At 30.2% G+C, this 16,881-nt stretch overlaps 2 protein-coding genes across 3 annotated transcripts; one reads left to right on the plus strand and one right to left on the minus strand.

Moving 5' to 3' along the window:
* The first annotated feature begins 1,201 nt into the window (after positions 1–1,201).
* LOC124827507 (auxin-induced protein 22A) lies at positions 1,202–4,541 on the plus strand. Its single transcript, XM_047300577.2, has 3 exons — positions 1,202–1,702; positions 2,688–2,781; positions 4,128–4,541. Exons 1-3 carry the CDS (start codon positions 1,327–1,329, stop codon positions 4,240–4,242), a joined length of 585 nt encoding a protein of 194 aa, XP_047156533.1. The 5' UTR covers positions 1,202–1,326; the 3' UTR covers positions 4,243–4,541.
* A 2,848-nt stretch (positions 4,542–7,389) lies between these two features.
* CYCA2;4 (Cyclin A2;4) lies at positions 7,390–13,146 on the minus strand. Of its 2 annotated transcripts, none has more exons than XM_047300573.2 (12): positions 12,987–13,146; positions 11,474–11,797; positions 11,040–11,310; positions 10,412–10,548; positions 9,617–9,709; positions 9,181–9,314; positions 8,758–8,833; positions 8,459–8,535; positions 8,300–8,333; positions 8,056–8,205; positions 7,830–7,964; positions 7,390–7,712 (listed from the first exon to the last, which is right to left on the minus strand). In XM_047300573.2, exons 2-12 carry the CDS (start codon positions 11,744–11,746, stop codon positions 7,659–7,661), a joined length of 1,434 nt encoding a protein of 477 aa, XP_047156529.1. In that variant the 5' UTR covers positions 11,747–11,797; positions 12,987–13,146; the 3' UTR covers positions 7,390–7,658. The 2 variants fall into 2 exon arrangements, with proteins under 2 accessions (XP_047156529.1, XP_087958714.1); XM_088102588.1 differs by having other exon boundaries at positions 12,882–13,143.
* Positions 13,147–16,881: the final 3,735 nt, after the last annotated feature.

The raw sequence follows: 16,881 nt of genomic DNA on the forward strand, positions 1-16,881 counted from the left end.
CATTAATTTTAAATTGACATTAACAATAAATAGTGTTAAGTATAATCATTTATAATTTTACTAATTATAAAAAAGTAAACTATAAAAAATATAAAATGAAACAATAAAAATTTGGACTAATCACAGTCAACAAATTTTCAAGTCTAAATTATATCACATATATGAAGTCGTGCATTAATATAATAGGTCAAAATCAGATCAAATTTGATATCTCTAATTGAAATTCACTTCATTTATAAAATATATAAAAGTAAGATTGTTTTTGTTATAATATGTGGTTTGATCAAATTTGAACACAGATATAGAACAGCAATACTAGAATTTCACGAAAACATGAAGTAGTAAATCTGGTGTTTGTTACTTTGATGAAGAGGTCCCAAGTGTTTTTGTTCCTAACTACACTTTGACTGATATCATTTCTCAGATCCTTCTCATTCCACAGACAATAAGTAACTATACATTCCACACATCTTTTTCTCTCTTTCTCTCTTCTTTCTTCTAAAAATGCATTATCAACTTTGTTCTTTCAGTAACATTGTCTACATAGAGGGTCCCACCTTCTTCACCATTTCACTCCCTTGCTCTTTGCATCATCATCAATATACATATCACATGATGCTCATACATATACATAATACATATACATATAATAGCACCGGTAATTCCTGCCGACAGAGAAAATGGAATGAATCATGCTCATTTTCAAGATTGAATTTATATACCCTTTTGATTTTGCATTATATATATGTCTCCATTGGGATGTGGAATCTTGCATACAACACACACATAAACACACAAGAGAAAATTTAAACCTAGGTATATCAGCAAACATGGGATGGTAAATCTGCATAATCATGCAGATAGTTTCTTCATGAAATGAACCTTCACTGAACATATAATTTAATGCAAAGAGCTATAGCTAGCTGCATGTACAGCTCAATGAAGCAGGTCACATGGCATGTTCCCGGCAGTCATCTAATCAAACGGCCATGATCAAATATGAGAAAGCAGCAAGAGTCGTAGGATGTGTCCCATATCTAACTAATTATGGTGTTGCCCTCATTAGCGAGGGGACAACCTTGTCCCCACAATTGTTTCTCATGTGACCGACCACTTCTCTTACTTGACCTGTCTGTCATTGCTATCTCCCACTATACGTCCTTTTTCATTCACTTTCTATATATACACATTCTAACTAAACCTTTTCTCCCATATTCCAAAAACCATTCACACATACATAACCCTTCACTGTATCGAATTATACACTAATATTCTCATCCCACCCTGAGAGAAACTAATCAACCTTATCATACTTTGTACCCTAATATGGCCAAAGAAGGTCTTGGACTTGAAATCACCGAGCTGAGATTGGGTCTACCCGATGCTGACCATGTGAGTGTGGCTAACAATAACGGTGAAAAGAAGAATAAGAGGATGTTCTCGGAGATTGATGATGTTGGAGATGAAAACAGCTCCTCCGGCGGCCGTGGTGACCGGAAAATGGAGAACAAGAATCAAGTGGTGGGGTGGCCTCCGGTGTGCTCCTACAGGAAGAAGAACAGTGTGAACGAAGCTTCGAAAATGTACGTTAAGGTTAGCATGGATGGTGCTCCTTTCTTGCGTAAAATGGATCTGGGTATGCACAAAGGATACTCCGATTTAGCCTTCGCTTTGGAGAAGCTCTTTGGTTGCTATGGAATAGGTCAGTTTCTCTTGCACACCATATTTCAATCTTTTCTTCATATTTTTTCCTATATATATATATCAAGGTTCAAACCATAGGAATAACACATGATATAGACCAAAACGGAAATATTAACACACCAGTCTTTTGAACTTTGTCAAAAAGCATAAAACTGTGTACAATGCTGTAGGAAAACATCATAAAACCTAACACACGATTATGAAAATTTTACTGACAAAGAAAGAGTGTCGTAGTTTTCATTGAACTTCACTTTCTGCAAAAAAATAAAAAAATAACTCATTGAATTGTATATACTGCTTTAAATGTTGGTGTTCTAATTTTTAAGAGAAGATGAATTCAGATCCCAATCACCCCTTCTCCAAAGAAACAAGCTTTTTTTATATCCCATCATGAAAAGGTTTTTCATGCTGAAACATAGAAAAAAAAGACTCACTATTAAACTAATGAACTTTTTAAAAGTCCCCAACATAACATATCCTTAGAGTTTCTTTGTTGATCTTGATGTTTGAACATGGCATCGATCTTGATCTTCTGCAAGTACTATTTGTCACTACCAACATGTAATAGATGAGATAGGTTTAACCGGCAGCAGCATAGGATCTTGGTGAATCTAATGATAATTAGATTATGCTTATTTTGAAAATTAAACAACTTAATTAAGCAGTGAATATTATGGTGTACAACGTAAGGATTATGAGGAATCTTTTAGTTTAATAATTGTCCTAGAAAGAATGGGCAAGAGTAAAATAATTTGGAACAAAGAGACAGAAGGACAAAGTGGGAGACCAAGCAGTGTATAATAATTAGACATTCTGCCTTATTATGTGATGGCGTGCAGCTAGTGTATACATAAAGTTGAACTGATCTTTTCATGTAACAAAAATTGATCAAGAAGAATAAACTTAATATGTATAAATTAATCATGATTAGCACTCAATTAGCAAAAAAAAATTAATATTTATTTACTGGAATGTGTTGACAGTGGAAGCATTGAAGAATGCGGAGAATGGTGAACACGTTCCCATTTACGAGGACAAAGATGGCGACTGGATGCTTGTTGGAGATGTCCCATGGGAGTAAGTACTTTTGGCCTTTACCCACCTTTTATTTTATCATTTTTATATCTTTTTTTCAGAGAAAAATTATTTTTTTTAAGTTGATTGAATTTTTATGTGTTGATTTTGAATAAAAATGGTATGATCAGATCTAACAAATCTATATATGTATGATTTCACTGAATACAACTTTTTAATCAAACGTAGGTTAACTTAAAGAACACATAACAACTGTGTTTTGGTTTTCTGTGTGCTAAAACATCGATGTATTATGTTTTATGAGAAAAAAGTGAGAAGAAAAATGATTCGTGTACATAAAATAGGTTCAACAACATGTAATGGTATAACATACTATTGAAGTAAACCAGAAGAAAAACCAGAAATACTTTTATACACTGTCATGGAGTCAGCTTTTGCGTGTTTTCTGAGCCAACCATCATTCGATCTTTGAAAATTATGCATGCTAAGGAAATTTCGTTTATCAATATACTGTGAATAAATCTGAGATCTAATTACCAGAGATATATACATGCAATATAAACGGTGTACAATCCAAATGAATTCAAACTACTGTGTAAGTTGTCCCACAGACAGATTTAAACAATACAGAAAACCAAGTTGCCCCAGAAGATTGAAACCTAAGCTTGTGAAATTCGTTTAATCAAGGTGTTGTAGGAGCTATTAAAATTGAAAACTCCACATGAACAAGTTGTAATTTTCGGTGAGACCAGCATTTCGTAAAAGTTAATGTAGGAAAGTGAAAAATTCGACAATTTTATTTTGCTGTGATATTGATGATGTATGTTGGACCCCATGTAGCCGACATGCGTGAATCCCCTCCTTATAATGTTGAGCATCAAATTAGGAAGGGGAAAAGATGTGACCTACCTCAAAAGAGCAAAGCCATTATTGCTATGGGATACATCAAAATAAAGGGTAGGAAAAAAAAAAGGGTTCTTGGTTTGCAACATTTCCAAGAATGATCTAAATGTCTCGTGATGACGGTGATAACAATTAAGATGTTAACTTTAAATATAATAGAATTACACGTTAACGAGTGATTCGATAACATCTTATAACAAGTTAATTATACGTTAACAAACACAAATATCGTTAAAATAGATTTTAAACTATGATTATTTAATATCATATTAAAAACTGAATTTTAAGTCTAATTCAATCTTACAAAATTCGTTTATAAGATAAAATTTGTACTTAGATATAGTGGTGTGAATTAGTTTTATCTCTAGTCGATTTATAATTTTTAACACTGACATGATTTTAATTACATCTAAAAACTATACATAATAATGTTGTGTTTTTGTGATGGAACACTTATGTATGTATTGATGATGAAACTTGAACAGAATGTTCATGGAGTCTTGCAAGAGGTTGAGGATTATGAAGAGAGCAGATGCAAAGGGGTTCGGTTTGCAACCAAAAGGATCCTTAAAGGGATTCATAGAAAGCGTGGGAAAGTGAAAGACACGTTAGGGTTCTAATTAATGCACTTTTGATGATGATCGATGATGATGATGATGAATCCAAATTTATGTTATGGTTTTCTTATATTAATTTGAGAAAGCATATCTTTTTAGTTTGATATATGAATCAAACTTTTGTTTATGTTAAAGTGTTAATGGATGACATATAGGACCCTATATAATCAATAGGGAAAACTTATCTTTTTTTTAGATTAATTATTTCTCTTGTTTCTTCAATGCCACTGTATAACTTATTGTATCATTATATCTTTCTGCTAATGATTCCAATTTTGTTAATTACTTCACTAATTAATTACTACAAACTGTCATCACCATTTCTGAAAAAGATTATAACAATTGCTGATAAATAGTTAAAAGTTTTCCTTTATTTCATTTTCGAAAACATTTATAAAAATTTAATTATTTTATTTTCACAACTTTTATACAGATCTTAAAATCATTGAGATATGTTTAATTAAAAAAAATATCAATTAATTTAAAGTCATTGTGGGCCTTGGTCAAATTTTTCTAAATCCTAGGTAATACCCTTTTACTGCCCTAGAGAACAAAAGATTGAAAAACTATTCAGAAAACAGTAGCAAGCATTAATCACTTCGAAAGAAAAAGTTTATTTAGATATATTCAAGTAACCTTTTCAAATTTATTATTGTTCTAATCTAAGTTGATTAAGTGAATCCTTATAGATAATCCGCTTTACATTAAACCTTCATGGATTTTCATTTACTATTACTTCAAAAGTCTTTATGAAAGTATTTATTTTATGTATATATAAATTTATTTCTTATTTTTTATTTTATTTTGTACTTTTATTTCTATCCTAACCGTTTTGAAACTTTGTTTATCACAATTTTATTTTTAAAAAATATTTAAAAAGTGAAAAAAATAATAATTTAAAATCTTCTTAAGTTTCGACTAATGTAAAATATTTTTTTTATTAAGTAAAATACTTTTTCTCCTTAAAAAGTCTTAATACCATGATTAAATAACTAAAAAATTAAAAATTCTTTAAAACAATTTTAACGAACTTGTTTTATTTTAACTAATTATTTAACAAAGAATGTTGAGATATTCCTAGCAATAAAAGAAAGCAAAAAAAGGAAAAAGAAAGTACCAACCATGACTCTATTACAATCTTGTTTCAGTCTTTTGTAGACAATAAAGAGACAACATCATTTATAATACACCACAAGCATGTGAGAGGTTTCAGTCTTATTGTAAATAATAAAACATTATTTATTATAAGGAGAGATTTCAGTACATCTCACTAATCAAATATTAACGATAAGTAATATGTATAAATACTTGTGAAAAATTATTTAAAATAAAATGTTTTATTAAATTTAACTGATTAAGCATTTGATATAGATTAGTCATCGTGAATAAATACTTCACATTAATTAATATCTTATTAACAAAAAAGACTTCTTCTTTTTAGAAGGTTCTGGCCTGTCTGATATAAAGATAAGAGGAGAGAAAAGAGAATTTCAGGAAAAAAATCATGTCTTATTAATTATTTTTTTATAAAAGTTGAAAAGGTTAATAATTCTCTTAGTTTAATTAATTTCCTCCAAATTTGGAGAATATTAAAAGGGAGAATAAAGTGAGTCAAAAGAAAATATAATTTAAATTTAAATTAGGTTATTTTTAAACAACTAACTCTACATTTTATGAATTTGAATTTAGATTTCTAACTAGACATATTTTATAATATAATAATTATATTTTTTAAAAGATAAAAATATTATTTTCTTAATATATGTATATATATTAGTTTATATATCAAATCATTGTTTTATTAATATTATTTAAATTTCAAAAATATATATTTCATCTTAAAAAAAATTTATTTTTTTGGAAAAAAGTTAAAACAGATATAAATAACTTATTGTTATGAAATAAGATTAGCCTTAATAATTTTTTTGTATTATGTTTTCTTAAAGATGTATATTTTTATACTTGAATTATTTTTATCATGAAAACAATGTCTTCATTAATCAAAACGGTGTTTACTAAACATTTTTATAAGTGTGTTTCTTCCTTTACAGCAAGTAAAATGTTATGTGCATTAAGAAGAGGAGGTATTTAATGTTTATAAAGGACAAAACTGTCATTTTGTTGAAAATTATTAGGGTGCAGTTAGAAATTATGGGGCTGTAGAAAGAAAAATGCTTAGAATTATGCTTTCTCTCATATTCCAGAAAAAAAAAGCCTGCTATTATTTCTTAGCAAGCTGCTATGCATAGAATGATAGAACCCGTAGCAAAATTTAAAGTTTCCATCTTTAGAACAGTGACTGTTAAATAAAGCTAACACAATCAACATTACATTGAAAGAAACCAATGTCAATCTATGTATGTTAAATGGAATTTTATCATACAACTTAAAATTTTCAGATCTCTAGAAGGTTTTAAAATGACTTTTCACCACTGGTGATACAAAGAAAATTAAGCTAAACCAGAAAAAAAGATTGAAAAAAATATATATTTTTACTGATTTCAGCTGTAAAATGCTTTTTGCAATTTCGAAAACACATTGATTTGTTGGAAAAAAATGAAAAAGACAAGATATTTTTAATGGTTTAATATGTTTTTAGTCCCTAAACTATTGATCGTTTCTGGTTTTCGTCTCTCTTTCAAAGTAAGGTACAATTTGGTCCTCATTTTTTTCGAAACCTTCGTTTTAGTCCTCGAAAACTAACACCATTTAAAAATTTGGTCCTCATTTAGTCAACAAAAATGAGAACTAAAACCAAAGTTTCGAAGACTAAAACAAACGTTTCGAAAAGAATGAGGACCAAATTGTACCTTACTTTGAAAGAGGGACGAAAACCACAAATGGTCAATAGTTTAGGGACTAAAAACATATTTAACCCTTTTTTTAATACAAAGAAACCGTAATTTCAATCGTATTTGACCATTTTTTTTCCAGCTTGATACATGCTCGTTTTCTTGTGTAAAAAGTGCATTACTTTCTACTTCCAAAAAATAGTTATCACAGATACTTGTCAAGAACTTCTCAAGAAACTTGTCCAATGAACTTTCAACATTATCGATTATACAAATAATCGATCGTTGAAAGAATTTAATATTCATAATTATCACAGATACACAGTGAAAGGACTGAGTGAGTCCAAGGTGATTCTTCACTGCAACATGATTTCAGTGTCTAAGTCATTACGCCTCATCTAAGGGTTCTAGTTCTACATTAGACCGCTCATAAGTAATGTACATACAGAAGCATAAAATATTTGTTGTGTACATAATATCAGACAGTTTAGCATGTAATGTACATAATATCTCAGGGATAAACGAATGGTAGTTGAAGGGAAGATTACATTAGGAAAGATGTTTGCTGTGTACAATGCATATCAGTTAGGAGTCCCCTGCATTGGCTTCAGAACAAAGTTTCAAGCAGTTTTGGTGAAGACAGAGCTGCTACACACTTGAACTGGTACAAACAAATCCATTATCAACATCAAGCAAGAAAACAGTGAAAAGGGTGTTTACTCACAAGAGTTTATATTTGTATAAATGTTGGGAAAGATGTGTTTTTTTCTATCTATACCTTGTCTTGTCTATATTTTGTGCGAATGGCAGTTAGAGGGCAACCATCAGTATTCAGCTGCAGGTCTTGCAATGCAAGAACTGTGGTTTTCAAATCTAATGCTTTGTAACTGGCATAGTGTTCAAGAGTTGGATTCTGCAATAGATATGAATAAAAGGAATGAGTGTGATTCCATGCTAGCTAGCTTCAAGAGTAAGTAAGTGAAACTATGAATGAAAGGACTAACCCATGGATGGTTTGACTGATCCAGTGTCCACAAGGCAAGAAACACTGCTGATGCAGCAATGATAGAAGGAAGGAAATTCAAGAAACCATAGTCCATGAGTGTTAGTTCAGCAAGGTAATTGGCCAGGTACTCTAATTCAAGGTTTGGATCCTGCATAATTTTTCAGCAGGTAGGTAAGTGGTTAGTAATTAGCAGTACTCAACCAAATGATTTGGCAGCATTGCCCCAAGAACAATGTTATCACCTTGTATGAAGCTTGTGCTGCCCGAAGAAACCTCCTAAGAACCAAGAATGTAAAAGGGCAATTGCATTAAGGATCTCTCAATAGTGGTTTGAATTTTTCTTATATGATTTTTTGATATGGATATATTAATGATTTGATGAAAAAAATGTCAGAAAGTACCTGAGAAATGTTTTTATAGTGGGAGCAAACAGTTGATATTCAGACGACTTCAACACTTGACTCTCCATTTTCAGCACCTGTCCATTCACATTATTCAACAATTGCAAAGAGTTCAAAAAATTGTTTTCTTACTTTTGCATGATCATATACAGGATCCGTAGGTTTCAAAATGAGTTTGAAAAGTCAGAGAATATGATGTTTGAGATTGAGGTTCTATGTTCTTGTCCATCAGTGCAAATAGTCTTCAGTTTTCAGTTATTTATTGTGCTTAAAGCATTTATTGAAGAAAAGTGACATACCTCAGCTTTGGTGTATGTATTGTCTGTAATGAAGCAGAAATCTTCAATACGTGGCGCATTAATTTCTTCGTACTTCCTTCAATCACAGAAAGCATAATACAAAATAAACATTTCAAAATGCATTACAATTTACAATGACACAAATTTTCCAATCTCTGCATTCCACCTTTCAGCCTAAGCTGAATTATCAAGGTTTAAACAATGACCATTCATTGACATAAAAACAAGGATACGGCACATTTTATTCTCAACAATAAGCATCAATTGAATATGGAACCACACACCAAGACCAATCAAACTAAATTTTCCAGTTCAAACATCATTTTTTTTTAGTTCAAACATCATTGTATCATGAAAGTAATTACATATGCTCAGTTCAAGAATAATACTGAGAGGACACGGTTTCAAAATTTGAGAACTTACGAGGCAATTAGCATGCAGGTGATACCAAGTAGCTGAAGTCTCTGTCTTTCAATGTAGTTTTTGGAGAGGAACCAATCTATGAGGTACACAGTGAGGTAAAGAGTGTCTGTAACCAATTTGTATTCCTCCGAAACCTTAAAAAAAAAATATAGTTCAGAATAGAATTTGGTCTCTGAACAACACAAAAATGTTTCCTAGTGAAACTTCTTATCATCTACGTCCAACTACAGCATTTTTTGGCATGATCAACCACATATTAGAATGTGTAACCTAACTCCACGTTCAATGCCATTAACTCTTATTTATAACCAAAGATCCTCATTTTTTTCCATATTACCAATCCATTTTTATCTTATCTGCAACACTCAATTGTTTGTGCCATATCATATACCACTAAACGTTTGGAAATTATATTAGAAAAGTAATTAAAACAAACCTCTACAAGCCAATCAACCAGTATTCCACGCATGCTTTGAGTGATATCTCGCTGCACCATCTCCATAAAATTAGGATAAGGCCTTCTTGCAAGCTGGAAAGCAGAATATCAGACAAACAAATTAAGACAGGAAACATAATCTAATAGAGGCAGGTCACAGAAAGGTAATGGTAAGTCTGCAATTCATTTGATAGGACAATTAGAGACTAGGAATCCTAACATGTATATTCCAAAATTTATAACAACCTTTTTCTTATTTAGATCAAGTTATTCTAAAACCAACCACCCAGTTCAGCATCTTATCAGCATCCATTGTGATAATAGTTGGATGCTGCTCAGTAATAGCCATTAGTATTAATTTCATAATGACAAATGAAAACTCTTCAATCAGAAAGCAAAAGAAACCAATTTCATTATTATTCTTAGCTCTGTAAACTTAAATTGTGTTTTCATAGAAAGATCCAGTGTCCTAGTCATGGAGTTAGATTGATGCAAATTCAAAATCTAGAAGACATACTCCCTGTCAGAGCAGTTGAGGTGAATATTTCGACTTATCAGCCAACCATTAATGCAATGAGTGAAACACTGATTTTCTAATACTAAAGGCTCCTGTTTTTTCCACCTATGTAGAGTGTACAGAAAGAAATCAATACTTAAATCCTCAACATGGAAAAGTTGGCAGAAAAAGGTAGACATTTGCTTGCTTTCATAACTACCACAGTTGACTACAAAGTAAGATCATATGGTAAAGACATGACTACTGCGTACAAATGACATTATATTTATGGCACAAACCTCAGCAACACGCATGGTGTCGTAGATATCAGCAGCATAGAGGCTGCACAATAGAGGATCTCCAAGATCATCGTCTATGCTAGTGACGTCTTGATCCTTCCACGCAGTTAAAACTTTCGAAAGGTTACCTTTCTTGTCTGCAAAATAATTGTATAAGCACGTCAATAGTGATTTATTTTATTAAGGTATTGAACAAATTCAAAAACCCAGTGAAAAGTCTTATAAAACATATGATGACAGATTATGGTTAAATGCTTCCATGCAACAATTGATTATGATATTAAGAGGAAACAGATAATCTTTAAATTTCTCTGCACCAACGAGTTGGATCCTTGCGAGACTTTATAGGCCAGCGATGTAGCAACAATTTCCAGTCTTATAAGAACTGACTTTAAGTAAAGGAGTATAACAGAACAGATAAAAATGTTACATTCAATTTTGAAATCAGCTTCACTAACCAAATTCCTGTCTCATTTTATTAATCAACAAAACATCAATTTTTTATGACATTATTGTCTCACGATACATTTGCTTGAACATCAAGATAAACAACCTCAGACTTAAGAAACTGAAGTACAAACAAAGTATGAGTCCTATGAGTATTTGAGCAATGCATAGTTAGGAAAACCTTTATTCTGAGAAATCAAAGGTTGACCAGATATTCCAGACATCTGACTTTCAGGCAATCGAACATCCATGTTACAGTCATTGGAACTTGGCCGGAGAAGTTCTCTGTGTTCCAAATTAATTGAGCACATAGTATCTTCTGATTTCAAAGCCGTTTCCTGTAAACTTTTTGCTTTGGAGTCAGCTTGAAATTGCAGTGAGTCTACAGCAACAGAAGGAACCCCTTTGGACACATAAACTTGAGCAGCCTTAGACAGCTTTCTTTTCTTAGCCTATCAATCACAAAAACTCAATGTAAGTGAGGGCATGAGATTAACTTTCCATGAATGTTACATTAATCCAGCAACAAATTTCAAGAAAGAAAGTAAACAGTGAACAACAAGAGATAAAGTATTTTCTTGCTCTAAAAGGTTGGGGCTTCGTCATGAAAAAGACCTGAATTTTATTTGAGTTGACACAACTCGTGTACACATTTTCACAGCAAACATTAGTAACATCCTGAAGAACGGTCCTTTTTTTACGAGGAACACATGTATTATCAGAAGCTGCTCTTTTTGAATTGACTCTGGATAACTGCTTCTGATTTTGCTGTGATCTCTCTTTCAAAGGGGGTAGCTTTCCTGATGAGCAATGAGCAGCAGCCCGAGCCCGTGTCACTCGACCAGATAGCTCCCCAGTTTTCAGTGTAACACTGCTTTCCTTCTTCATCTCTGCAAGATTCACAGCAGCACGAAGAACTGTAATCTTGGTGTCTCAATCCTGCAACAAAAAGACCGAATCATACGAAAGCAAAACATCTCGAAAAATACTAGTGTAGTAGTGTCTACTGTTTCTCATCAGATGAAACATTTTGAACTGGATCAGCAACTTCACACCATGAAAACAAACTTCGCTTCAAACTTTCAAGCACTCTCCTCAGAATTTAGTAATTTCGTGGTGGACCAAGTCCATTTTGTAAATGCAGAGTGAGTGATTAAATTAGTATATTGTTGGTTATTGGAAATCAAGCATACAATTGGCACAACTTGAGTAAGTAGCAAACTATTTGAATGGCATTCAAAGTTCAATCTAGTTAAAGAGAATTTAGCATAAAAACTGGTTAGTAACAAAGGAAACAAGAAGTCAACAAATCACATTTTCCCCTTTGCAGGAGAACCGGTTTGCATAAGGTCTTGCTGGGCCGAAAAAAATTCACTCTCTAAATGGGGAAAGAATGTTAAAAGATTTTACTCAAAATAGTGAACATACGAGATCAGGGACTAATTCACGGTTTCATCACGCTAACTCAGCTTATTTCGTTAATTCTTTGTGCAAGGAAACTTCAATTAAAGTTTCTTAGAGTGGCCAACAGAACGATCATGTCAACAAAGAAATTTTGAAAAATCAAAATGCTCACTGCATATCCACTCCGCTGAAAGATACAATTGCTTAAGAAAGGAAGATATGCAAGTTGAAGCAAAGTGGACATCAAAGTTCTGAACATCCAGGAGGGAATAAAAAGAAACCCAGCAACAATTTGTCAGAAAAATGGTGTAGAAAGGGAAAGAAATATTCTTTCTGCGAATGGATATTACCAAAAAATATATATATATCTTTGTCCATATAAATCAACATTCCAAAACTTCAAAAGTTTTAGTACAAACCAAACCAATCTTCAATAAAAATGTTCCTTGTTTCCTTTTACTTCAGTTGGGATTTCCCCTTTTGAAAATCATACAAACGTACCCTCTTTTCTCCAGAGAAAAACAATAAAAACTCAATCTTTGTATTAATACATTCTGTTTTAACTCATTCTCTTACAGACCCAACACAAGGATAAACAGAAACCCAAAAGCAACATTACCACCACAACAGACTCGGGTATCTTCAAAGACGTGACATTGTAAAAGACAAGACAAAAAGTAAAAACATTGATGGTCTGTTCCAGAAGCAATGCAAGAAGAATGACCTGGTCTATCTTGCAAGCTCCACCACCTCCATTGAAGAGAGATAGAGAGAGAGAGGAGCTCACAGACAGAGAGAGAAAGAGAAAGGGCTCCAAAGCCTTTCTTGGGAGGAGCTTCGGACAAAGGAAGAGACTGAGCGGGATGTGGTTGTTTAAAATCTTGGTGAAACTATGCAGGAAAAAAGGGAAAGGTTAAAAATTTATTAATGATGATAAAGATTGTTTCTGAAGAAATAATAATATAATATATGTGGCTCAGTGCCATTGTATTGTTGACTTTTGACTCAAAAGTGAAAGCCAGTTCATCACAAGGGAGTGATGTTTTTTTCTTTTTCTTTTTGTTTTATTTATAGAAATAGAAACATTTAAACTGCTAGCCCAGAAGTTTTACGTAAACAAATTCTTTAAAAATTTCATCTTTTTATTATATACAAGCATTTCATATATAAATATAGTATTTTTATATTTTATATTTTAATTTGTAATAAACTCAAGTTTGAGTATTTACTCTTTATAATAATAATCTTAGATTTAAGGTAACATAGCTTCTGAGATCTGGTCGTGTGTTGTAAATTACATTCATGTCCTTTCCATAATTGGGTGTTGACAGACAGTAAAGTTTGAATTAGTTAAAAGGGTAGTTTGGTAATTGAGAGATTTAGGTTAAGAATTAACTTTGTCAATAGCACTTTGTAGGGCACTTTTCTAGTGATATGTGAACTTTGAACCTATAATATTTATGGCTTTAGTTTTTTAGTTTAAAAGAAACAACAATTAAGAAGTTGCAGTTATTGATTCAAAAGTTAACAGTTATAACCACTTAATAAAATTCATATCATTTCAAGTTTACGAGTAATGGTTCGGAAATATTAAATTTAATTTATTAAATGTCATTAACTATTTCTAAAAGTGATTTAATGATATTTTAAAGATTGGGAATGACTTTTAACTAATAAATACTATTTTATTTTCTCGATATATATATAATATTAAATAATATTCTCCTTACACAACATTTCTATAAATATATTCGAGGTCTAAAAGCATACTTAAAAAATGTAAAAATGGAAGCACGCTGTTTTATTAATAGTTAAAGTATAACAACATGCACGTAAATGATAATTCAATGTTATTTACAAAATTTAATAAAGAAACTCGGAGTACTTAGTGTTAATTAAAATGAATTGAATATATTAAGTAAAGCAAAAACATAATTTAATTCGATAAAGTAAAAAAATGTTTATTGAATTATACGGAAAGTTGATCAAACATGTGTTACATATTAAAAGAAAAAAAAAATGTATCGCTGCTGAAAAAATATAAAGAAATTCGAATCGAATTTTCCAAAATAATTGAAAAAATAACCATTAAATCGTAGTATATATGCATCCACAAAAATGTATTATATATATATATATATATATATATATATATATATATATATATATATATATATATATATATATATATATATACACACACACACATAGAGAGAGAGAGAGAGAGATTATATAATATAATATCTAAACATTAAGCATTCTAAAATTTACCTCGTACCAAATATATATAATTTAATGAGAAGAAAAATTACCCATTAAATGAGTTTGAGTTAAGTTGTAGTATTTATGCATGTTTTTTTTTATAAAATGTGTACCACTTTAAGCATTTTATAATCCACCTTGTATATATAATTTAATATTTAAAATAAAATATTACACTAGTGTATATATGAACATTAATCTAATCCTTGACTGCAGATTTTCATATTGTTCTCATTTATTTAATCTAATTCATTGGTCATTATTTGATCCAAAGTTACATTTATTATAAATGTTGGTATTATTACTTTTATCTCTGTTCTCTTTCAAGACAACCAGAGACACTTGTCTTCTTCTAACATTAATTTGCACCAATGTATAGCTATGGTGGTCCTTTTGTGTGTGTGTATGTGTTATTTTAGCTTCAATATAGCCATGGTTAATGTGATTTTAGGTAGGGTATATGGCTGAAAATAGTAAATGTTTTGACAAATATTGAAAAAAAGATTTGAAGGTCTTAGTTGTTTCATATTGTTTATATATTATTTATTTAGTGTCATCAATTATTTTATTTATTTTGGATTTTAATTTGTTTTATATATGTTTTGAATATAGGGGAATGCTTTCTAGTAGTTAATGTTGACATTAAAAAGGCGTCCATGGTTTAGTAAAATGCTAGAAAGAAAATTAAAACATGGTTTATTTAATTAAAATATAGAAAATAGGATCTAACATGTAAACATTAATTGATACGAGCTTGAGGAGACTCTTTATGTGAGCAAATATTTTAATATTTGAATTAAAATATATTTATTGTCATTTTCTAATAATCGGAATTTAAATTTACGTTAAAAAATAGTAATAATGATGATAATAATAATAATAATCTCAAATAGGACATTTCTTCTGGCGTTTGAATTGGGTTCTTATTTTTATAAAATTGAATTAAATAGGACCTCTCCATTAAATTGATGAGACAACCTTAAATATTAGTATGCTTACAATGTTGTTTTAACACTTAACGTGTTTACCTTTACTTTAAAAAAATATTCGTTTACCTTTACTTTAAAAAAATTTAAGGAAGATTAATATTTTAAAAGCATAACACGTTAAAAACGAATTCAATGAACTTTGTAGGAATCATCCATTTAAAATTGAATTGAACTTTATAATTACATGAAAAGTATAAGTAGTATAAATATTTTTTTCTTCTTCTATGAGATATCTTTTTAAGCTAAAATTATATCGAAAGTTTGCTTATATATATATATATATATATGTATATATAAGTCTAAAAACATTAAAAAAAACACTCAAGTTTGTTAGAAATTAGGTTTTTAATTAAGAGTGAATCCTTAATAAATTTAAATATTTTTAATAGAGTTTATATTAAAATTTGTAGGTTTTTAGTATTTAAAATTTTTATGTTTTTTAAATTGAGTATCGATATCTCTCGTTTAATTTATTTATTAAATGTAATGTGAGTTATTTTATATTATTATTTTATTTATTTATCTCTATTTTTTAGAAAATATGACTTTATGAAATTATTATAAAATAACATTGTCATTGATATAAAACGAAGATTAATTTTTATTACTTTCATTCAAAACATGTTAGATAATAAGAACTCAATAGTAAACATAAATTAATAAACAAGATGACAAAAACATAATTATATTTATACAATCCAAATAATAAAAAAAATCAATCCACAAAACTCTAATAAAAAAATGTCAAATTATTATTTTTCTTTTTTAACATTAATTGAAATGTTGGCTCAAGTACCAATCGAGCGAATCCAAATTCAAATTTCTGGCGATAAACAGACTGAGATTCTGACAAAGAAAAGGGAACCATGTTAAGAGAGTAACAGCTAGACAACCTAATTAAAAACTTTGGAATGTTTTGAATTTTTTTGAACCATATCTTAGGATAAAATTAACATAATTTAATACCATAAGCATGTGACTTAGCAGCTTTGGGACACACATATGCATATGTGAGGGGCATGTGGCTCCTATGGGCCCCACACTAAGTGAAATTACCCTTAATTTATAAGTCCTATGTCCCAACTCACCCATTTCTACATCTCTTATATTTCGGATCGACATTTAAACTATGTTATCTAGTATTTCTCAAATATTATTGTCACATTTTTTAAATTCGTATATTTAATCATAAATACAAGACTTGCGTGAAATAAACAATGGTTGTGCGTAAGTCAACATGGATCCACATTTTTTCTTTTCTTAAAATCAATGGAAATGATTCCTTTAATTATGGGTTATTTGTGTAAAAATAATAATTTTGGAAGAATATTTAAAATGTATTAATTAAATAAGAATTAAATATCTTTT

The sequence above is a fragment of the Vigna umbellata genome, chromosome 11 (genome assembly GCF_029865625.1).
Source record: "Vigna umbellata cultivar VRB3 chromosome 11, Vumbellata_1.0, whole genome shotgun sequence".
NCBI classification, from domain to species: domain Eukaryota; kingdom Viridiplantae; phylum Streptophyta; class Magnoliopsida; order Fabales; family Fabaceae; genus Vigna; species Vigna umbellata.

Excerpts from the sequence above, each read along its gene's own strand:
- LOC124827507 (XM_047300577.2), top strand. The coding sequence starts at position 1,327 with ATGGCCAAAGAAGGTCTTGGACTTGAAATCACCGAGCTGAGATTGGGT. Across the intron at positions 1,703-2,687 it reads CTTTGGTTGCTATGGAATAG|TGGAAGCATTGAAGAATGCG; the intron begins GTCAGTTTCTCT and ends ATGTGTTGACAG. Across the intron at positions 2,782-4,127 it reads GTTGGAGATGTCCCATGGGA|AATGTTCATGGAGTCTTGCA; the intron begins GTAAGTACTTTT and ends AAACTTGAACAG.